Genomic DNA, 24207 nt, shown 5'->3' with positions numbered 1-24207 from the left:
TGCATTCTTGATTTATAGCTAAATTGTATGAATTATATTAATAAGGATGAAGGGTAAAATGGTAATATAACTTTTATAGAGGAGGGTTAGAGGAAATGTGGCAAAATTTGATTCTTTTATTAAAATAAAAAGATTGTTACATCTCCACCTCTTGTAATACAAGGTGTAAGAATTTAGAAAATCACCTTCAATGATGATTACTTGTATTGACTATTTCATAATATAAAGATATAATCACAAGAGGAATATGGAAACAAGGTAACTACAAATAAATTTATAATTACCAAATCAACAAATCATGGAGACTACCAAATAAACATTATTGTAATACTTAATTTTTTATTTGCAAATCGAATTTCTTAATGTCCTTGAACTTATGGAGTGTTTAGGAATGCATTTTAAAATGACTTATTAACTTATTGGCTTTTTAAAAAGCCAATAAGATAAAAAAAAATGTTTGATAAATAACCCAAATAACAATCAAATCGGACTTATTAACTTATTAGCTTTCTAAATACCTAAATAGACTTGCTTTTTGTCAAGTCCTAAACCATTTACCATCAAATCAAAGTAGAAAAGAGTAAATCAACTTTTTTGTCATTTACACCTTCAAGTTCTAATAAATAACCCAAATAACAATCAAATCGGACTAAAACTTCATCTACTTTCCTTTTTGTTAACCTACCATTTTCAACCTTTTACACACAAAACAAACGCGTAACCAACCACTACACATGCCCATTAACATTTCACATTTCTACAACAGCTGAACATAGTTGATAAAAACTACTCAAAATTGTGAGGTTTAACATTAACAAAGGGTTTGTACATAGGCTGGAAATTTTTAAAAAAAGCAAAAAACATCATGAATGAGAGAGCGAGTATAACTGACCCGGATTCTTGTATATTATAACTGGGCAACTCCTTTTTCTGCTTCACTTTCCTCAGATTTGTTCTCTTCATTTGTTGACTTGTTATCACTAGTAGTAGTAGTAGTAGTAGTAGTAGTAGTAGTAGAAGGCAATACTGTTTGACTTAAAGTCGAACATAATGTAGCAAATACACTTTCTTTTGGCTTTTGGGTTTGGGTTTGGGTTTGGGTTTTTCCAACTAACTTGCGTTTTTTTATGATGTCTGTTTCTTCCTTTTTTGCCAAAAGTTTTCTTTTTAACCTAAATTCTAATGTTCCTTCATCTTCTTCCACCTGTTTCTTTGGTGGAGGTTTATAGTCTTCATCATCCTCATCATCTTCATAATCCACCAGTCCACCAGATCCATTTGATACACCGGGTCCCGGTCGTGTTCTTATCCTACTCCCACGTGTCATTGATGCAGACGCAGAAGCAGAATCTTCCTCATCACTATCAACATAAACAAAATCATTAATTTAATAAAATAAATAAATAAATATAATAAGATAATGTAATTAATTAATTACAAAAATACCTATCCTCATTGAAATAATCCTCCTCTTCCTTCTCAAGTCCACGTTCATCTACACGTTTTCTTGTTTCCGTGTGGTTGTTTTGGTTATTCGCTGCGTGTTCTTGTGCCTGTGTGTTGGAATAAAAAAAAATCTAAATAAAAGTAAATAAATAAATAATTTGTGTTTTTTTAATGAAATTACAGAAAAGGACCTGATCGTATCTGAGTTTGAGAGATTGAATGGAAGGTAAACTGTCAAATTTCGCTAATTCATCCCAAAAGGTGTCAATTAAATACTTCAACAGTGTCTTTATATTCTCCTGAATTAATGGCATTGTGTTTAATGTTATTAGATAACAAGAAATAATAATAATAATATAAGATATTTATTTATTATGAAATAAATAAATAAATACCTTACGGATATGCTCAAAAAGTTCAAGAACTGAAGAGTTTAACAAATTATAGCGACTTCCATTACTGATAAACGCATCCACGATTGGTTTAAAAACATTGTTCTTCACAATATAACTCATAAGATGTTCATCCTGTAATAAAAGTAAAACATATATTTATTTATTATTATAACATATAAATTATAAAAAAGTTAGTTATATAGAATTTGTGGTTAGTGAATATTATTACGTTATGTGAGATTAAAGTTCGAATGAAACGAATGGCTGCAACTACAAGATACTTTTCTTTCCTTTTAGTCAGATGTAAGACTTTATCTACAACACCATTAAGCAAGAAGTTACACCTGCAAAATAAAAAAAAAATTATATAGAGTATAAAAGAATTTACTCCAGAATAATTTAAAATGGAGAGATTACTTGAGTTGAGTACTTTATTCTATAAGGATGATGAAGAACACAAAAGCATAGAAGATCACATATGTTCATAAGTATCTCAGGTTTTGCACTGTTTTTACTTCCATTTGGAGGACATGAAGAAGTTATAACATTAATTACTTGATCCAGATGCTTCTCGTAGAATATTTCAACAATCGCATCTCTCTGCTGATGAAACAAAATTTATATAAAAATGTTTTATCTAATTTAAAAATATATATATATATATATATATATATAAATCAAAAGAAAAGAGAGATGAGAGTTTATATGTGTTTACCCTAACCTGTCCTCCTGAAGAAAAGGAATCAAGAAGACTGCGAATGATTTCAAGAAACTGACAATGCATATCATCACCAAAATCTGTAAGCATCCCTTTTACCTGTGAAAAACCTACCACATTGTTAAGAGATTGCCATGTTGTGAAATTACTAATATACCCTTGGATGTGTAAGTTGTACATACGAGAAGGCCGAGTAATGGGACGCCTTCTTGACGGCTAACATAGGAACGCAACATGGTTGGATCTTGGTTTAATGAAAAAATGAGGATGTCTGTCCTGCATCCAGAACATTTTGTCTACCAAATTGTTAATTAATTTAATCTAAGAAATCAAAAGTTTTGTAGAGTAAATTACACGAACGGTCCCTATGGTTTGGGGTAGTTTGCACGTTTGGTCCCTAACTGATTTTTTTAACTCGGAAGGTCCCTACTGTTTGTTTTTGTTGCACGCTTGGTCCCTGTCTTACCTAAAAAGACTATTTTGCCCTTGATTTTTTAAAGGGAAAAATAGTCTTTTTAGGTATGAAAGGGACCAAGCGCGCAAAAAAAAAAACAAACTGTAGGGACCTTCCGAGTTAAAAAAATCAGTTAGGGACCAAACGTGCAAACTACCTCAAACTATAGGGACCATTTATGTAATTTAATCAAGTTATTATAAAATTTGTGAGATACGAATTGATTACCCAGTGAGAACAAGCTTCTTATCTTCACTTTGTAAGATATCAGTAATCACACTGAATATGCCTTCATTCACTAGATCTCTAAAAACATTAAAAAAAAAAAAAAAGATTTGTAATTTTGTATATATTGAAATTGTGTGTAGAGATTTATTAATATACCTGAAAAGGCGAAGTTGTTGAACTACTTGTAAGCTTTTGCTTAAGGTGCAAAATTCTTGTAAGAAAAACACCAAATTTCTCTTGGAATCGGGAGATGTTGTAGGGGATTTTAGCCTTGCAAATAGCTCCTTAATGAAAGTGGTGTCATCTTTTAATAAAGTGACAACCTGAATATAAATATGTTAGATGATATTTTAAAAAATAAATGAGACTTAAGATTATAGATAATGAGATTTAGTTAATTATCTAAATCTCACCATTCCATTATTGGAGTGAATCATGGAATTAAGGCTTGAAAGTGTGGATTCATCCAAAACCCTAGGCAACACAACATCCTTCAGATAACCTATTCTGTATGTTTGATGTATCTTTGACAAGGCTAGAGGATCTTTAATTGGTATAGCCTATATATCAATTAACATTGTATTTATATTTATTAAATACTTCCCAAAATAATTAAAACAAGTACATTAATTAATTAATTAAGTATTAACATCTTCCAAATTGATACTGATACCTCCTTGAAAACAACATGATCTTTAAGGAAATTTCGATGATGTACATGAGGTGTTTCCATGTCATCTGTAGATAAACAAAATTATAAATTTAATTATATAAAGTATTAAGAGTAAATGACAAAGAATCTATTTGAGATTTATCATAACTTACATTCAAGACACCCGATAATATCCATGATTAATTCATCACTGAATATTTTCTCAAATATTTGAGGGCTGTTTAGTAGAACTGTGATAAAAAAAAGATATAAAGTCGTGAGCTTTTTTATAAAATATGAAACTGGTTCTTTAAAATTGATGATTAGGAAAGTTTGGGTATTAACTGATTCCTTTGACAATTTTGTATATCATGTGAAGCCCATCTTTGTTTTCCAAATCTTCACATACTCTAAATAAATCCATCAACTTTCGGAAAAATATTTGCTGCTCAAATTAAAGACTCATAAAAACAAGGTGAGTTTATCTATAAAGATTTTAAAAACTTACAAAAAAAAAACAAATTTAGAATTAGTGAAATAACATACATCATGTAGTATGAGCTCTGTTACACACAGCTGATCTGTAACACTACCATCAACCACAACCTGCAAGAAAAAAAAAATATTCAACACTAATTTTATAAAAAAATATATATATTCAAAGTAAAATATAAATATAAATTTAACACTAACTTTAAGTATTGAAGGGAGTGTTGAAAGCTCTACAGCTGGCAACTCCCTTAACTCATTGTTAGCCCCATGATATGAGTCATCTGAAGAGAAATAAAATAATAAATAAAATCATGACAGATGATATTGATATTTACAATTCATAAAAAAGTTAAATAGTGATAATAACTTACTGCGAATAGTATCAAAATGTAAATTACGCTGCAGATTGCAAATATGATCCCTACGTAAAATATAATGTTAATCATATGCATGATTAAAAGGAAAAGAAATAAATAAGATGATGAGATATATGATTTATTAATTATTAGGTACCATATGTATGAGCATCCTGTGGTTTCTTGAAAGCTAAGAGCTATTTCACTTGAAAACTCTGAATCCCTCCATGAAATTATGGTATCTGGATGATAGAACAAGATAAAATTAATGTTTTTTTTTAAAGAAAGAAAGAAAGATATAGAATGTGTTTCTGAAATTTAAAAATACCTTCTTGTTTGCGATATATATCATCAGAGCAAATACGATGCATTAGCAGTGTTTCATTGTCTTCTTCATCAACAACAAACAAGCCCAATTCTTCAGATCTCTGTTGTAAAAATTGAGGGTAAGAATGTCTTTAAAAGTTGAAAAGTATAAAAAGTTGAAGTTTTTCAGAATATAAAGATTGAAGACAGACCTCTAAATAATCAACAGTGACATGACCAGTCCCTTGATCATCCCATTTTCCATCATCATTGAGTCGATACACCTTCACACGCTGTTATTTATAAAGTTTAACAGATGGGGTAAAGCACATTTTGAAGATATTTTATATTGTTAATTATAAAAAACAGGGAAAGATCTACAGAAAATAAAAAGAAGACAGCATCTAGATGAAAGAAAGTTGAATAGTATCATTAACAGGCTCTTATTCTAGATCAATTAACTCACAAAGCCATCAAGAGTGACTAATTAATGACATAATTGAGAGCTAAAAATATCTAAAAAGCAGATTGAAACTAATTTATTAAAGTTTTGCTGATTTCTGATGTCAAGCTAGGTAAGCCACAATCTTTTTAAAAGATAACTTCTTTTATAGAAGCTGTTATAAAAAAGTGAGGATTTTGTAAAATCTAAAGTGGGGTATTCTATTTTAAAGTAGGTTAACAATTGAAAAAACCTTTCTAGAAGGTATTCATTTTTTCTGCTAGTTTTCCACCTCAACATCTGTCCAATGAGCTTGAAATGTCCACTTAACTTCTTATATGGACCAATTAGTGTTTTTCAAATCTTGGGCTTCTGAGTTTATAAAAACCTTTTTTTATGTTGGGGTTTGCAAGAAGTGACTTTATCCCACAACCACAACTTTTTCTCTCAAATTATACTCATTGTTACATACGTGTGTTATACTCGTGTTATCTTGTGGTTGTTTGTTGTTTCTTTTCTTGTATTGTGCAACATATCTTATTACATGTATTCGTGTAATCTATATTCCAAGCATTTGTATTTAGCTCTTTCCTATTTGGTATGCTTCCTTCATAGTATCACCATCCCAAGTGTTAAATGGATGGAAGTGATAAGAAAGTTAAAAAAAAACTGGTGTTCCTGAGTTTCATTAATGAGAGGAAATGGAAAGAAATGGAAGGAAAACTTTCCTTCCAATTTGGAAGAATTTGGAGAGAAATGAACAAATTGTTTAATTTTCATTTCATTTCTCTCCAACTTGGGAACACAAAATACAATTTTCTTTCACTTTCCTTTCTCTTCTTTTCTCTCCTTACTTTCTTTCCCCTTCTTTTCTTTTCTATGCTAAAACTCAAGAAAAAGGTATTAGTGCTAACCATTCATTTAGAGTTGTTTGATTTGTTACATATATACTCATTAAAGTATTTTCAAGTGTGTTTATCAAGAGGTTTTAGTTTTGAAAGTTATGTTCAAAATGGGTGCGAGTGTCGCAATCAACACAACGGGTGCTTTGAGTACACGTCATCACCAATATCCATGCAAAATAATATTTAGCCTAAATAGAATGGAAGGATCCACAAAATAAGAGTGTCTTCATTCATGCTTACTTCAATAATGCATAATTTGGATAGCCACAAGTGAAACACGCTTATATAACATGAATTCAGGCACATGTGGGTGTTCTTGATTGCTTCCAATATCGCACTTTTACACTTTCTTATTTGCACCTAAGCTCACCCGAACAAGTAGTTAAACAGCACATATGACAAAACCACACGATTGCACATAAAGTAGCAAATTTTTTTGGTTCGAATAAGAAAACAGGCAGTTGAAATGCACAAAAACCTAATAGAAAGGCAACCTTGGTAAAAAGAAAATTGGAACTCGGGCATTCAGCACAAAGCTAGTAATAAATGAGCAATTCACTAAAAACTTAACTCCTCAATCTCCATCCACAGAGGGAGATTCACGTCATAGCTAATTAAGTTGACATTAAGAATTATATCATAACGCCTACATATCTTAAAGCTAATAAAGTCGGGTTTAAAGATCAACAGCAAAAATGAACTAAAAGTAACTCGAAATCAGAACAATATTATCAGCACATTAATGAAAATAACAAGAATAAGGCAAAAAAAAACAAGCTACAAACAGACCTGCATCGAATTGTTGCTGGAAGTAGCCAACTTCTCCGGTGCACCCATCACAGCTTACTTCCTCCGTTTTCTTTTTCCCTTCAGCAAATTCGCCAAGAAAATCGCATCAAGATAATGTTTGCTGGATTTCGGGCGAAATTAGGGTTTTCCCGATTAGAATTCGAGAAAGGATAAGAAGAATGGAGTGGAGATAAACAAAAGCATGCAATAAAGTTCAGAGAATTGACAATGAAAAAACCCTAAAACATCATTCACACAGCAATAAGCCAGTTTCTCTCTCTATCTTCTTCTCTCAAAAGCTTTTTCCCTCTGGGAAAAGGTTTCCGTGCACACCCCGACTATATGCTTGCTACAGATAATAATGGTAATAATTATTGCATGTATTTACACAAATAACCCCTAGGTTTAGTCTGATTACACTTTTAATCACAAACAAAGTATGGTAACTCTAATTGTAAAATCATTCTTATGGAATATGTGTGGATTAAAAATAAATTTTGAATGATAAATTAAACCGCCCGTGTCCATGTTATTATTGATATTTCCGACCGTATTCATGTTATTATTGTCTGATCGTCTTTTCAGTTGTATTCATGTTGTTATGATCTTTCTATTTATATTCATATTCTTATTGATTTTTTCTGACCATGTTAGTTATAGTGTTCAGTTTATTTACATAATAATCATTCTAATTCATATATCTTACAACATCTTTATTCTGGATACTTATTCATTGCATTGCATGATGAGTAATTGATCAACATTGCAGGTGTTGCTAACATTACAGGTGTTGCTACGAAGAAACATTTATGATATTAGAACTAATGTTTGATCGAGCCTTTTATCAAAAGTTTAAATTGGTTTATTCTAAAGCGATGTTATCACGACAAATCCAACACGATCAACATTAAGTTAATTTGAGACACGACTTGTCACTCGGGTGGCAAACCAAGTAGCTTTTCCAAAATTACATATGGGTATTCACATACCAATGGAATACCTTGTAGCTTCTTCTTTTTTATTACCATCTACATCATATGCTAAACAAGGTATGTAACTATGTATTGTTTCAACATCAACTGAGAGTTTTACTATTGGAATCTTCATTACATTGCATGCTTAATAGGTATTGTTTCAACATTAACTAAGAGTTTTACTATTGAAATATAAACCACACATAAAGTATATACACAATAACATGACCATTATGTTAATTCGAAGGAACAAACATCTCTATGGTGCATTTTTCGAGTCGTCATCTTGACTAGAGCGCACATTTCGACTTCCACTATATTGGATATTTTACGTCTTGTCTTTTTTGCTATATTACACCAACTAAAGAAAAACCATTGCTTTAGTGCATTACAATTACATTCAATAAGCAAAAAAAATCGAATTTAAAAAGAAAAATGAGTTGTCATGGTAATTACCTTTTCGTTTTATTCACGTTTAGGTAATATTTTTTTTGTATACATTTGACCATTTAACTTGTTAAATGGTCAAATGTGTACAAAAAAATTTGCCTAAGGTCATGTTTGATATGCGTCTAACCGAGTCGGGTCATACATTTTTTGCTGACTTGGTCAGCTAAATCTGTTTGATAAATCAATTTTGGTCATCTGACTCGGAAAGAAAGCTCTGGCTCTGTAAGAAGAAAACCAATGACTCACTGAGAAAGGAGGAAGTGTTACCAATTATTCCCTTTCTTGCGTTCCTCTTTCACGCCTCTACGACTCCCTCCCCCCACCGATCGACTCCTTCTCCTCTTCTCATCAGGTACGTCTTCTCCTCTTCCAACGCCTCCATTCTTCTTCTTTAATCGAGTCATAAAACCAATTTCATGAAATCGTTTTTGAAATTGATCCATGAATTCGTGAAACCGATTCATGAAACCATCTCGTTCATGAAAACCGTTTTTTAAATTGATTCATGAAACTGATTCATGAAACCATCTCCTTCAATCGTAGGTTCTCCTTTTTGTTCTGAAATCGATTCATGAATTAATTTTATTCACATATATTTCTCTGTACCCTTTCTGTTCTAAATGGTCTGGTTTTTTAAAATGATTGCTATTGGTTCATGAAATTGATTCCTTTTAAACTTCTCTAAAAAAAATTATTACAACTTTTTTATACTTTTTGAAACCATCTAGTCAGCACTTTCTCAGTCATCAGCTATCAAACTGGGCCTAAATGTGAGCAATTTTTTTTTTACAAATTTCTTAAAACTTTTTAGAATTTATTACAACATTTTTAAGATAACTTTTTTCTTATAGGTTTTTTCTAATATAATGTTTTCAATTTCGCTTGTAACATTTTCTTATAGGTTTTTCTAATTTATTACAACATTTTTAAGATAATTTTTTTCTTATAGGTTTTTCTAATACAATGTTCTCGATTTCGCTTATAATTTTTTTAATTTTTTTTTATACTTTTATATAATTTTCATACAAATACTTTTAAACAAAGTATTTTCTAAATGTTTTTACAAATTTTATTTATTTTTTTTATATTTTCATACAATTGTTTTATAACTTTTATACAACTCTTTCTAAATTTTCTTTTACAACATTTTTAAAACGATTCAATGATTTTGTTTAACAATTTAATACTTTTTTTATAACATTTTAAAATACTTTGTTAAATGAAAGTTTAGAACGTTGTATTAAAAAAAATTAAAATTTTAATAAACTTCTAACTAAAAAGTATAAAAAAGTTGTAATAATTTTAAAACATTTACATTATAATTTTTTCTATTTGCTAATATTATTTTAAAGACCTTACATACTTATTGTTACATATTTAATTTATTTAATTTTATTGTTAGATACTATTTACTTTAAAAATATTACACATGCTTAAATATATATATATATATATATATATATATATATATATATATATATATATATATATATATATATATATATAAGAGGCTATATAAAATATTTCACAAAAATAAAAATATATTTCTTAATTAAATAGACAATTTTATAATTGATCAATGATTAATTACTATTTATGATAGTAAGTTTTGCTAAATATAAATTAGTAGAAAATTGATTTGTTAAATCAAAATGCTATAAATAAGATAAATAATCAATTATTATGGATGCTTAAAAAATAACACTTGAAAAAATAATACAAACAAATATGAAAAATAAAATTTGTATTAAGAGTGTGGCTTACAATGGTAACCATCTTTTCGTTTTGTTCATATTTAGTTCTTGTTTGATAGACATCTTTTTAGGTTCAAACAGGTCGTTTTGGCTGAATGGACCGGAAAAACTATTTGATTTTGCACAAAAAAAAAAGTTTTTCCCGATAAGATATGTTTTTCCCACAAAACCACAAAATCATATTTTTTTTGGTTGAATAGGTCGGAAAGACAATTGTGTCCTAAACCTCCTCTCTTTCTTTGTTTGATTATTATTTTTTTTAAATAACTTTTTTCTGTATTATTACTTTTTTACTGAATTATTATATATTAATAAATATTATTTATATTATATAATTTTTATATTAATAAATATTTGGAATATTAATTTCTTTTAGTTAATTTTTTAATTCATTTTTATTGGATTAATTTTTTTTGACAACACCACCACCATCCTGATTTATTTAAAAAAAAAGTCATCATTCCCACCACTATCGGACATAAACCGGGTCAAGAATAACCCGTTGGTTATTAAAAAAAACTAAAATGAGTATAAAGAATAACAAAGTAACATATCTTAAAAAACAATAAACTAAAAACAACATAATCGATATTCTATTTGGATTTTAAGTGATTTATGTTTAATTACTTTGTATGAAAAATTGTATTTGGATTTTTAAATGATTATTGTGTGATTTTGATTTTGTATGACAATTTGTATGTTTTTATAATTACTTAACAATTTTATCCAGTATAGGATATAACAACAGGGTAATATGGTCATTTTTTATCATTCAACACAGTCAGTCAGATGTACAATCAAACAACATGGTTTCTTTCCTAGTCAGAAACTTTCCCAGACAACACTTTTCCAAACAACAACTATCAAACTAGACCTTAGGCAATTTCTGTTTTTATACACATTTGACCATTTAACTTGTTAAATGTGTTCACATGTTATATAGTCGGCGATAATGGTAATATGTAAACAAATTTAACAAGTTAAATGATAAAATATGTACAAAAAAATGTTTAAGTATGAACCAAACGAAAATGTGATTACCTTGATAAGTTATTTTCCATGTTTAAAAACTACAAGTAACCATAAACATACAAATACAACCATCAAGACCATTCATACACATTAAAAGGTCACATTTTACATCACCATTCAAGCTATAAGCCCATAACTTATGGTGCCAATCATATATTCAAAATAAAGTTTTTCATAGCCTTTCCAATTTGAAAAAGGGCAAATGTCACATTAACCTATCAAACTTATTGTGTTTGTTTTAAAATGTCACTAAACTATTTTTTTTCACATTAAAGGAATAAACTTACATTTCCCCGTTATACATGCCACGCAGGGTTTGACTGTCATGTCAACATCCACCTGGTTTATTATTATTATTTTGTTCTTGAAATTTTCTTTGGTCATGTTCATTATGAAACCCAGTATTATTCATATTGTTTGTAGAACATTCAAACATTATCACCTTAAACCATCGACTGCCACCTTATATCACCGTCTACAACCACCATCATGATTTCCCTTTCATCTTCTTCAGATAAAAATTTACACAGAAAATATCCTTTACCAGCAAAACTAAACCCAAAGATAATCCATTAAAAACAAAGATTAAACTAGAAAAACCCATAGCTAGCAAAAAAAATCTAGATTTGATACACCAAGAACACAAAAAGCCCCACCATCCTATTTTCCCAAAAAAACCCAGATCAAAAGTGCCACCATCTGATGAAGATGAAAACCCCAAACGATCAAAATCGAAAAAAATGGAGAAGTAATCGAATTTGTAAAACCCTATCGATCAAAAACGAAAAAAATAGAGAAGAAATCGAATTTGTAAGACGACGTTGTAGTGACTGGCTTCATCGGGATCTTCAATTTTAAGCGTCATCTGATTCAAAACCGAGTTCTTTGGTTTCTTTAGATCATCTTCTGAATGGTAAGGATTAATCAACACATCGTGTCTTGAGTGTTTTCCCAAGATCGACATTGGCTCACAGGGGTGTGAGGTAGGGATCTTGTAGGCGTTAATGGTGGCAAGAACATAATACAGGTCCAGTAAGTTGAAGGGCAGATTGGAATTGGAGGGGCAGATGGAGTTAGGATCTTTTAATTTCAGTGACCGAAGATGGTGATGTGGTGTGGTCTGTAGGGATAATATGAGATGAGTTGCCTATGATTAGCTTTAAGTTTTCCTTTTTTTATAATTTGTTTTAATTTATATTATTATCATAACAATGACATATAAATAATAACAACTAAAAATAATTAAGAAAAACCAAACAATAATGACTAGACATCCACCTCACAATTTTTTGTAGGACTTAGCATTGAAACCTCTTATAAGGGGTTAAATAACCATTTCAACCGGTCACATTCAACTTCATTCCTTTGATGTGCAAAAATAATATGTAAATAAATGACCTTTTAAAACAAATGTGTTAAGTACGTTTGGTTAAAATGATATTTACCTTTGAAAAATCACTAAATAAGCTTCCAACTAGTAAATTTTATAGTTTTTCATTTTTATACACTTTTTCAATAAAAATGGTTAAAGTTAAATTAGTGGGATTCCAACAATAGACACACTTCGGATATTTGGGTTGTTGAGTTAAGCTAAATTACACAAAAAAGGTAAGTGAGAATCCATTTTTGTATCGTTACTAATGATAACAAGATTTTCCAAAAAAATTACTTGATCATAACAAAAAAACTTTCTAAAACATCCGAAATTATAACATAACAAAAGACTTGCAAAAAACATCAACTTAAATTACTACTATGAATAATGTGATACATTAACACAGTATCTGAGTAGTTAAATGTGATGGATCTCAATTTTAGATGATGCCTATTTGAAAACAATCATCCTCTAAAAGTCACACAAGATATGTTTTTGTCATGGAACTTTGAAAGCAATGGACTCAAGAAATGATTTCATTGATAGAATACTCAAAACACAATGACAACCATCACATAGAATGAAACTAGATTCAACAATCACATGAGATATTGCAGTTCTAATTGATAACAAAATTCAAAACAGAAAGAGATCATAAATCAAAAACCCGAAAACATCTATTCTTCAGTAGCAGATTCACCACTCTCCTTGTTGTGCTTCCTTGCATACCTCTGGTTCCTCAAGAACTTGGGATCCATCTGCATCACACACATAGTTTCAACAAAATAATCATCAAACACCATTACTTCACTCTCCAAATAGAAAACAAAAAACAAATTTTTTTTTTAGGTTTTCATCCAATTCACTAAAACATGATGAAATTCATCCGTATCCATATCACAATAAATGGCATTTAGAAGTTTTTAACAGGACACAAAAACCATGAACAATCAAATCCCAATTCCAGAATTACAGTGTACATGATTTGATTCATAATTTTCAAAAACCTTTTTTGTAGAAAATACTACGACAAGTTTCGATTTTGCTAAAAGCGTACATTGTAATCGAACAAGCACCACATCGCATTTTTAAAAATCTACATGGCCTATTAACGAAGAACAATCGCAATACTAATCGACCACTCATTCAAGCTCAAAAATCAAAGGGAAAAGCTTAAAAATCTTACTCCTTTGGTGGAAGTGTGTCTGTGCTTCCTTGGCTTCTTGATACCGTTCCTGTGAGCCTTGTGCGACTGGTTATGCGCGGTGTGATTCTTCGACTTGGCCATCTCTCTGACACACTGTTTCCACCAAGAATTAACAAATCAAAACACAAATAACTAGGAAAATACGGAGTCCGCTTACATACAGATCCCCGAAAACTGGAAATAAGCTAGTAAATATGGAAAAGGTTGAGAGAAAAACCTGTTAAGCTGCAGCTCCTGAGAGATTAGGGTTTGACTGAAACGAGGATATGGGATCGCCGTCTCTTTTTAAAAAACCTAATTTGCGTTTCTTACGGAATGGGCTTCATAGATCGAGCTCGGCCCAATATTTGTTGAATATTTTGTGACCGTGTTCTGAAATATACCAAAGTTTACAGTATAATTTTATAATACTTTAATTGAAAAATCAACTATATATATATATATATATATATATATATATATATATATATATATATATATATATATATATATATATATATATATATATTTTACGTGTAACATATTTGTTCAGCAATTCATATGATAGCATTTTTCCGAATTGTTTCTTAAACTAGTTTTTAGGAAATTATATAATGTAATTCGACTTCATTTTTTATTAAGCAATAATTTCAATATTTCATTAGCAAGTTATACTAAACCAATGTAGGTTTGAATGGTTTGACCATGCATAGATTCAAAATTATCAGGTGCAAGAGGTAATAAATAGCACCATGGTATTTATTTTCCCAAAAAAGACCGAAGCCTCGGCAAAAACTAAATAAAGAATAAAAAATACAAAAGTCAACAGACTACAAACTAACTCAAACTAGGACACTCCCTATTTTCCAACCTATCCAAAGCTATTGTTTAAACCATTTTCTACAAACAATGGCAACTATACCACATAAGAGCAATACAAAACAAAAAGTTAGACTTTTCCTCACCAACAACCTTCAAAGAACTACACCAATCATTCCAAACAGTCCGGCTAAGGATCCACTTCAAGAAACCCCTTCCAACTCGAACCATGGTATTCATTTTTCCCTCATTGTTAATTGTTTTTCTTAAGTGTGAGATTCATGTATTACATGAATTTATTTAAAAAAAAAACTAAATACAAAATTCTAAACATTTGAAAAGTATGAATTTATAAGAAAAGTGAGAAAATATTAAGTTATAAAAATTAAAGTGTTTTTTTTTTCTCTTTTAAATTTAAACAAATAATTTAGATAAATAAATAAAAAAAATTAATAATTCTTTAATTTGGTAATTTTGAAATTAGAAGTCATTAGTGAAATTGATATGCATTTATTATTGAATATAAATAGTATCTACAATTTAATAAAATAAAAAAACCAGAAAATGATATGTGTAATAAAAGTTCATTTAAAATAACCACAAAGTTAAATGTGTCAAAATAAATGAGAATGTAACATGTGATAAAAAAATCTTTATTTATTAGGGAGAATTTCTAAAATATTACCATTATAGCAACGAGTAAACTTTTGTTTTGAATTATGATTACATGACACAAATTAACATGTTTTTCTACAATGTTAAAATAATAATAATAATAATAATAATAATAATAATAATAATGATAATGGGATTACTCATTATTGCAAGTGGCAGATCACCCATTCCCATATATAACAAAGAATGATTTTGGAAGTACAATGTTGTCATAACCAAAAAAAAAATTAAAAACTACATTTTATGTCTTGTATTTTGCCCATTTATTACCATAGGTTAATGACGAGCGAAATTATATGTTTGTCAAAGCATATAACTTTATTTGTTTACATCAAACATTCATTCACCTTATTATTACTTTACTAAACAATAATACTATAATAGCATCAACTCCTCGTTTCCATTCCCATTTTTTCTAATATCACAAACCATTAACACAAACCATTAACTCAAAACCATCGTGCCCTCTTTCTCATAAAAATACAGACAGACGAGCAGACACAACTTGCCTCATACTTTATGCATTTACAACAGTCAAAACACAAACACCAACATCTTCTATTTCTCCATGTCAGTTGGAGGGTCAAAGCTCTCATTATACTCAATCTGCAAAAAAATAAATATTTAAAAGTCAAATAAATGAAAGTATGTTATTTCTTGCATTTAAGCACTAGAATACACATACGGATGCTTGGATGTGTTGTAGCTTCATTTTTCTGTATTCTTCTTGAGCTAGTTTTGATCTGAACATGGCTTGAACCCTAACAACCGATCTCTCAACACGCTCTTCAGCTTGCTTCCTACTTGCATGGAAAAATCCTTCTTCCCCATCAACATTCTCCTGCTTCTCATCTTTATCAGCATCCACTTGAAGACCCCGAAACCCTTTTCGCTTCAATCGCCAACGCAATATCGCTTTCTCAAGCACTCCGACCGACCACACTATCTTCGTGTACTGTCTTCTCACTTGATGACCCCGAAAAATTGCCTAAATTCAATAAACACATCATTAGTCACCAAAACAACAACACTCCCCCAATCTCATGATAAAAGAAACGAATCTGAGCAACACAGGACTGAATCTCAATCTCAGTAGATTGTGTCAGCAAAGCCACTCTGTCACTTACAATAACCTGTCAAACTTACTTGAATTCTTATGGCTTGACGACGTTTATTTAAGAAATCTTTTCGTATCTTCCAAGTACGGAACCTATACTGTATCCGTACAGCAGCCGCCATTTGTTTTTTCGATTCATGGTTACGGAAGGCGTGTTGGATCCTCATGGCGGCTATAATACACCGCGCTTCGTCTTCCGGATTGGAAACTTCCACTTCTTTTGTCTTGAGTTTAAACGACTGCTCCCTAAATGCCGCCTGTATACGGGCGGCAGCATCCGCAGCTGTTCGGTAGGCCGCCAGGGTGTCTTTCAGATACTGCTCCTCCTCGCTGACGTGGATTGATGACGTGTCTGGGACAACAGGTTCATTAGCTGGGAATGTGCTTTGTAGTGAGCCGCTAACGTTTCCGGCTAATGTCATGGCCTCAAAATGTGCTACGAGTGCCTTTTCAGCTAGATATGCAGCTAATCCTTCGTACCCATTTTTGGATGCCAGGTCAGCAGGTGTGTATCCACTCGGGTTTTCTGAAGTTGGGTCAGTTACTAAATTAGGGTTTGCCCCTGCCGAGAGAAGAGATGCCACCATCCTTTGCCTAAACATTATTAAAAAAAAGTTCAGAAAATTTTACGAATGAAAGGGATAAATTCAACAAATAGTAACATACTTTCATTTATTTGTGTGCTATACTGCTACATCATCTTACTTTCATTTTTTTCCATTAAAGCATTGAAATTTCGTTTTTTTTTCTTATTAAGGCATTGTACTTTGAAAAATCTACCCACATATAGCGTTGCACTTCCAATTATAGCATTGTGCTTTCACTTTTTTCTTATAAAAACATTATAACTTCGAAAAATCTATCCGATTGTAGCATTCTACTTTCTTTTTCTATTAAGGAAATTACACTTTAAGAAATATACTCAATTATAGCATTGTACTTTCAATTTGTTCTAATTACGAAATAATACTTTGAAAAATGTATCAAATCATAGCATTGTAATTTTGATTTTTTTTTTCTTATTATGACATTATACTTTGAAAGCTCTACCCAATCACAACATTCTACTTTAACTTTTTTCTTATTAGGACATTTTACTTTGAAAAATCTACCCAATTATAGCATTGTAACAGGGTAGATTTTTCAAAGTACAATAAACAAATCAAAAAAAGTACATTGCTATTTCTCACATTAAACCCTTATATGAATAGAATAACACACAAGAACCATACCTCCCATGGTGTGCAGCCCAATGAAGAGCAGTCCATCCAAATTTATCACGAAAATCTAAGGATAACCCAGACCACGAATACGGGTAAATCGCCCAATTATAATCCAAAATTGCACACAAATGAATAATTCCTAATCCTTCATCATCACGAACAGGAATCTTCCCACCTTCCAACACTCTTTCCAAAAGCCACTCAAGTAATCTATTTTGCAATGTGAGCTCCATTAAGCTATTTCTCGCTCGTTCAAAAGGTACTCTTTTTTCCATAATTGCCTTCACCAAAAAATCCCAACTATTCACAATATGTCGTGTTTTTTGAGCGAATATTATCGCGTCCTTCAAAGTCTTCTGTGGTATTTTACTCGATAAGATTTCTAGACTCTTGGATGTGGAGAAAAGCAAATGAGCTAGTCTCATATTGATTTCGAGTTCTTGCCAGTCTGGCTTCTCGTTGACAGGTGTCGGTAGATTAGTGGTGGGAGGAGGAGGAGGAGGACGGAATTCGAATTCCATCACCTGACTGATGGGGTTGTGGCAATCAGAACTCAGGAATAGATTCACGATTCCGGGGTTTTGTGGAGGAATCATACATCGGAAAACTCCGGATTGAACAAATTCTAATTGAACAAAAACATCCCCACATACACAAAATATATTCGAGTTCATTAGGTGGATATACTTTTTGTTAAAATCTCCAACCACTAAAATCTGCAGAAAAGAAACACAAATATAATACATTATGCTATTTCCTTTACTTTGACATTAATTATTTAGAAAGTTTAAGAGAAAAGTACCTTTGTTTCTTCAGTTGTTAGAGCCCATGAAGGGGAGACATCAGTTATGTTGAAAATTTTATCAGTGGAATTAAGTTCATTGTGATCACCATTGAAAGGTGATAATGGATGTTGAAGTGGATCATCTATTGATCCAGGAGAATCTGTGATGATGTAATTCATCCATCTTCCAAAACTTTCTTGTGTTGGTAATCCATCTTTGTGCATTGTGTTTAAGACATCAATGCCTAAATTTGCAATTTGAGCATTTTGTCTACTTACATTGTCAAATGATCCGTTTGATATATATTGGTTAGTTTGATCAAGTTGTGCAACATTTCCTGCAAAATAATAGATCCACATATGTAAATAATTATATAAATATAATCCTTTATCATCAAGAACCTTTCATGTCTATTACAACTGAAGGATGTTTTTTGTTCTTCATTAAGTATTGTATGGGTAAAGTGTTGTATGAACAAAGTTTTGTTTCTTTTTTGGACTAAATTAACTGTTGAATATGAAAATGATCATTTTACCCTTCTGTCTAGAAGTGATGTTGAATAATAAATGATTGTTTATTTGAGTTATTAATTATAATTGTAGACAACCGCGATACAAAAAAAAGTATATATTTACAATAACATTGTACTTTCATGTATAAATAATAGAGATTTTCGTGTATTACATGATAAATTTTCATATTTGTGTCATTTTGGTATGAATGACATCAAATGGGTAGATGAAATCTTTTTGATTTTTTTACAATAGCATGATATTTTTGTACTATTTGAATGTCAATTTCTTGCAGATATCATGAAAATTAATAAATGAATAACTATTTTTTGTTCTCACTTTTCATCTTTATTTCATACTACATAAGTTTCATCAACATTAAATTTAAATCTTTTAATACCTAGATAGATATACTTTAAAAAGAAATAAAGAAAGGAGAGAGTTTGGTTAAAGGGTAGCAAAGTAAAAAAATGAGTTCTTGATGGATAATAGCACTAACCTCTCACTTAACCCATTAAGTCCATTTGTTTACATTAAGTCAAAAAGAAACAACACTATATATCCGTTTAGGTTAAGTTCTGTATGCATTAAGTCCATTAAATCAGATATAAACAACACATAAACCAAATTCACTACCTCCTTCAGATCCACTCAACTTATCGGAAGTTGGAATCACAAGCTCATCCCATTCCAGGGTATTGATTTCATGAATTCTCATCTCATGATTTATTGCTGTCTCATTAGGCTCTGTTGAATCCCCAAAAAAGAGAAAAATAACATTTATCCTTCATTATTATTGTTCAATAGAAGTGTTTGACTTTTAATCAAAGTTTTCTTGATGTTCATTAATAAACTTACACACCAGTAAAGTACACCTGATCAACCCCATCAATTTCTTCTGAAAGATTTGATGAAGTAGGTGGGTCCGAGCTAGAATTGGAGTCAACAGTCAACCCTGGAGACCCTTGCAACTGCATCATATGTTCAGGCAATTTTCAACACATATAGTGGTCATACTCATATCTACAAGAATTGATAACTTTTTATGTGAACAAACCTCTTGAGTGTCACGATAATGAACAAGTACAATATGTTCCAGCTTCCTGTAACATAATGAAATTAAACAATGATCAATATATATATATATATATATATATATATATATATATATATATATATATATATAGAGAGAGAGAGAGAGAAGGAACATCTTGAAGATATGTATTGTAAATATCCATGAAATCTTGGATTATTGCATACTTATCAAGAAGCCAGTAACATCTACGAACAAAGGTTGACCGGTCTTCGCCATGTGCATAATAGACATGAATTCTTTCATTGTTTCCAACCTGTAGCAACAGCAATGAGAGATTGTATATAATCACAAAGTTTATAAAGAAAGAACAATATATGCAAGAAACTAATGCTCTATTGACTATTCCACACAAAATAAAAAGGTAAAATCATGTATAAAAAGTAAAAACTAAAACTCACCTTCAAGTGTTCATGAGCTTCTTTTACAGTTTTTCCATCTTTTTTCTTTTTCCAGTTATGCCCATCTTTCCGGAAATTTCTGAGCATCTTCCGGTCAAATAGGACGATAGTGCCACCTATTAGATTGCAAAGGAAAAAAGATTATCTTCCAAGCTATAAAGCTCAAACGAAATTACAATAATAACAATTACACATAAGATAATAAGAACAGTAGTAAAGAGTGATATTAGAGAAGGCATCATGGGCTTTTTATAATTACTTGAAGGCAAATTAACCGGTTTAACACTGATGCTGAAATGCTTGTGGTTATAAAGTACTGCATGAATCTCATTTGGACGAAGCCATCTTGTCTTTGCTTCCTCCATCATGTTGGGCACATCCAAATCTGTTAATGGAGTTAAGAATCAGACTCGGTAGGAAGTAAAAAATGAATTCAGATATCATTTTTCCTCAACTTCAGTTAAAACATAAGCATAAACAACAATTTTAGCAACAGAAAGGGAGTGTTTGGATGTGCGTTTTGAAAGTGCTCTGATTATTGGTACCTCGATTTCTGGAGTTTGGATAACTTATCAACCTACTTCTGCTTATGATTATCGTATTATTAGGGCTCAAATAATATGTTTGATTATAGCTACAACAAAATTGATCATCAAAGAGTAGAGTAAAATTAGCAATCACAGAGTCTGTTTGATCGGTCAATACCATGAAAAAACGATTATTACAGTTTCAAGAGCAGAAGCACATTTAGATATCATCCACATTTGATTGCTAATTTGCAATCAATTACAAGATCACATATTCGCTCACAAAACGCACATCCAAACACCAGCAGAGTCAAAAATGCAATCCAGTATAGAAACAAAAACGATATGCATAAACTAGAAAAGTTCAGAATCAAACACACACCTTCCATGGTTTTGAAGCCATGAATCTCTGAACCAACGAGTCCGGACACCGCAGGTTCCATATCGGAGAAGGAACCTCTAGTTTTTTTAGTTAAATCCAAGGAATATACAACGAAGCTTCAAAAAGTAGCCAAGTTCAGTAAGATTGATTGGAGTCCGGATCAACAATATAATATTCAATTCAAAATTCTACCAAAATACCTAATCCCGTATATCAACTACCCCAAACGAATCACTAGGATTGACTTTCAGTAGCCACAATTCCACAAATCAGGAGCAGAATCAAATTATTAGTAAAAACCTACAGAAACGCAAGAGAAGAGAATAACCCAAATCGATTATCTAGCGTATATGTAGAGACAGAGGAAGGATATAAAACTTAATCAAATCAACAATTGAAATAGTAAAGACTCGGTTGAGCAGTCAACGCTCTGTTTTCTCACCGTGGAAAAAAGAAAAAAGTGTTCTTTTAGAACTGTCGGTAATTTGGTATAGGGTTTGATGTGTAGTTGTGATGTTCTACAAACCTTATTATGATCTTAATGTTTGATTTCGAGTTGTGATGTTTTATAAACCTTATTGATAAAGTTGTGAACGGATAAACTTTATGGTCGATTTCAAACTTAAAAGACATTTTTTTTTTATACTGACATTGGGTTTTTTAGTAGAAATAACGGATTTTTTAAGGTTTAAAAAACAAAGACTAGGGTAATTAAAGATAAACAATGTTGGATTAGTTTTGATAAAATGTAGGTTTCTACTCTAGATATTAAGATCTTAGTCCATATCTTGCTTCATAACCAGTCTTAATATTATCTAGATTGTTTTTTTTTTATAAATTCTTAAAATTATAAAGCCATAAATAATATCAAGATCTTTAACAAACATAATTTAATTAAACTCAAAGAAAATCCACTTATGTCTTTTCAAAATTATTACAATACTATTTGGTTTGCTAAAAGTTAAGAGATAATATATAAAATGAACTATAGAATTTCATTGAAGGTTTCAAAACATTATTTAATTATAATACCTTTAAAGTATGTCATAAACCTTTAAAGTAAGTAATATTTATATAAGATGACCAAAATGACAAGAATAACCTTAGGTATAATTGTTTGATATTTAAAACTATAAACATAAACTCTGCTAAAGAAAAGCTTATACCAAAACTTGGAAACAAAAACAAAAGTCCCGAGCATCTCGCAAGTCGGAAAGGAAGAAGTGGGGTAAGTGGGTCGTTGTGGTGTGAATGTGCATTATCCCAAATTTTTCAGATTTAAAAGCTGATAGTATATATTATCCATGAGTTTTTGAAAAAAATTATGCGTTTTGAGTTAAAAAAAATCTACGGAATCAACATGTTGGTTTTTAACTATATATATATATATATATATATATATATATATATATATATATATATATATATATATATATATATATATATATATATATGTAAAGGTTCAAATTATAACAAAAAAAGGTTAAGAACCGTAAGAACCTCTAATTTTAGATGTTTATAAAGGGTTTAGGGTTTAGGATTTAGGGTGTTTATAAAGGGTTTAGGGTTTAGGGTTCTTAACCTTAAACCCTAAACCCTTTAAAGTTAGAGGTTCTTAGGGTTCTTAACCTTTTTTGGTTCTCATTTGAACCACTCCCTATATATATATATATATATATATATATATATATATATATATATATATATATATATATATATATATATATATATATATATATATATATATATATGGAAAAATTAAATTGAGAACCATTATTAATCAAGGAACCAAGGAACCAATTCAAAGCGTCAGAATTTAAAGCGATCAACGACAAAAGGAAGGGTTGTAAATTTTTATAATGGACGCACATGTACCGGATTATAACAAAACTCACTTCCTTTTTTTCATTTAAAATTTTTTTTAGGCCAAGTTGTTTATCGAAAAAAAACCGAATATACCGTTGTTCACGATTTTTCGTCCTCTTTCCATAGAGATCTATGATGATATATAAAAAACGAACTTTTTTTTTCAAAAAAAAAAAACCCACTTAATTTTCTTAGTTTTTTCAATATTTAAGTTTATTTTTATAAAAAAAAACTAATTATACCAAAAATATTAATTTTTTGTACTCTATTAATAAACATCAACACCGACTAAAAAAAAAAAAACCCTCGAACAGTACAGATTCACACTGTGAATCTAAACTGTAAATATTTCAATTTTTAACATTCACAATATGAAAAATCTCGAACAGTTCAGATTCACATTGTGAATCTGAATTATTATTATACACACTGTGAATCTGAGAAGGTTCAAAAAAAAAACTCGATCAGTGTAGATTCACACTGTGAATCTAAACTGTAAGTATTTCAAATTTTAACATTCACAATGTGAAAAAGCTCCGATCAGTTCAGATTCACACTGTGAATCTGACTTCTTATTATGCACACTGTGAATCTAAGGAGGTTCATAATGTGAATCTGAATAGGTTTACAATATGAATATGAACAGGTTCACAATGTGAATCTAAACTGAAATAAAGTTTTTTTTTTTAGCTTGAATATTAATCTATGTTTAAAAAGTACAAAAAATATGAATTTTGATATATTTATTAAATTTTTTTCTATAAAAAAATAGACCTTAAATTTTTTCATCAAAGAAAATGAAGTGAGTTTTTTTCGAAAAAAAAAAGTTCGTTTTTTATATATCATCATGGAT

General features: G+C 30.3%; 3 protein-coding genes across 8 annotated transcripts; all 3 read right to left on the bottom strand.

Annotated features, from left to right (window-relative positions):
- Positions 1-696: 696 nt before the first annotated feature.
- On the bottom strand, positions 697-7508 carry LOC145149550 (uncharacterized). 4 transcript variants are annotated; one of them, XM_079075216.1, is made up of 21 exons: positions 7184-7508; positions 5260-5340; positions 5070-5169; positions 4899-4983; positions 4757-4806; positions 4587-4666; positions 4440-4499; positions 4239-4338; positions 4067-4144; positions 3915-3979; positions 3655-3801; positions 3398-3564; positions 3242-3319; positions 2742-2835; positions 2557-2658; positions 2272-2444; positions 2071-2185; positions 1842-1973; positions 1638-1745; positions 1447-1553; positions 697-1361 (listed from the first exon to the last, which is right to left on the bottom strand). In XM_079075216.1, the coding sequence occupies exons 1-21, from the start codon at positions 7229-7231 to the stop codon at positions 908-910; spliced, it is 2424 nt and encodes an 807-aa protein (XP_078931342.1). In that variant the 5' UTR covers positions 7232-7508; the 3' UTR covers positions 697-907. The 4 variants fall into 4 exon arrangements, with proteins under 4 accessions (XP_078931342.1, XP_078931344.1, XP_078931345.1 ...); XM_079075218.1 differs by having other exon boundaries at positions 2272-2441; XM_079075219.1 differs by having other exon boundaries at positions 2563-2658.
- Positions 7509-13286: 5778 nt separating this feature from the next.
- Positions 13287-14306, bottom strand: LOC145149534 (large ribosomal subunit protein eL29z-like). The gene is made up of 3 exons (XM_079075215.1): positions 14193-14306; positions 13955-14068; positions 13287-13526 (listed from the first exon to the last, which is right to left on the bottom strand). Exons 2-3 carry the CDS (start codon positions 14054-14056, stop codon positions 13446-13448), a joined length of 183 nt encoding a protein of 60 aa, XP_078931341.1. The 5' UTR covers positions 14057-14068; positions 14193-14306; the 3' UTR covers positions 13287-13445.
- A 1518-nt stretch (positions 14307-15824) lies between these two features.
- LOC145149498 (calmodulin-binding transcription activator 6-like) lies at positions 15825-22018 on the bottom strand. 3 transcript variants are annotated; one of them, XM_079075214.1, is made up of 14 exons: positions 21931-22018; positions 21689-21788; positions 21489-21604; positions 20839-20964; positions 20580-20695; positions 20346-20434; positions 20143-20188; positions 19948-20056; positions 19722-19832; positions 18591-18910; positions 17798-18504; positions 16595-17159; positions 16134-16436; positions 15825-16054 (listed from the first exon to the last, which is right to left on the bottom strand). In XM_079075214.1, the coding sequence occupies exons 3-14, from the start codon at positions 21547-21549 to the stop codon at positions 16007-16009; spliced, it is 2601 nt and encodes an 866-aa protein (XP_078931340.1). In that variant the 5' UTR covers positions 21550-21604; positions 21689-21788; positions 21931-22018; the 3' UTR covers positions 15825-16006. The 3 variants fall into 3 exon arrangements, with proteins under 3 accessions (XP_078931340.1, XP_078931338.1, XP_078931339.1); XM_079075212.1 differs by lacking the exon at positions 21931-22018 and having other exon boundaries at positions 21689-21871; XM_079075213.1 differs by lacking the exon at positions 21931-22018 and having other exon boundaries at positions 21489-21871.
- Between the last annotated feature and the right edge of the window lie 2189 nt (positions 22019-24207).

The sequence above is a fragment of the Lactuca virosa genome, chromosome 1 (genome assembly GCF_052849685.1).
Source record: "Lactuca virosa cultivar CGN04683 chromosome 1, Lactuca_virosa_CGN04683_v6, whole genome shotgun sequence".
Lineage (NCBI taxonomy): Eukaryota > Viridiplantae > Streptophyta > Magnoliopsida > Asterales > Asteraceae > Lactuca > Lactuca virosa.
This window is presented reverse-complemented; position numbering and strand designations above follow the sequence as displayed.

Coding starts and splice junctions, on each gene's coding strand:
- LOC145149550 (XM_079075216.1), bottom strand. CDS start 7,231: ATGGGTGCACCGGAGAAGTTGGCTACTTCCAGCAACAATTCGATGCAG. Junction 4,500..4,586: donor CACTCCCTTCAATACTTAAA/GTTAGTGTTAAA, acceptor TTTTTCTTGCAG/GTTGTGGTTGATGGTAGTGT. Junction 2,445..2,556: donor CTTCAGGAGGACAGGTTAGG/GTAAACACATAT, acceptor TTGTTTCATCAG/CAGAGAGATGCGATTGTTGA.
- LOC145149534 (XM_079075215.1), bottom strand. CDS start 14,056: ATGGCCAAGTCGAAGAATCACACCGCGCATAACCAGTCGCACAAGGCT. Junction 13,527..13,954: donor GACACACTTCCACCAAAGGA/GTAAGATTTTTA, acceptor TGTGTGATGCAG/ATGGATCCCAAGTTCTTGAG.
- LOC145149498 (XM_079075214.1), bottom strand. CDS start 21,549: ATGGAACCTGCGGTGTCCGGACTCGTTGGTTCAGAGATTCATGGCTTC. Junction 18,911..19,721: donor GTTGAGTGGATCTGAAGGAG/GTAGTGAATTTG, acceptor ATTATTTTGCAG/GAAATGTTGCACAACTTGAT. Junction 17,160..17,797: donor TGGGCTGCACACCATGGGAG/GTATGGTTCTTG, acceptor AATAATGTTTAG/GCAAAGGATGGTGGCATCTC.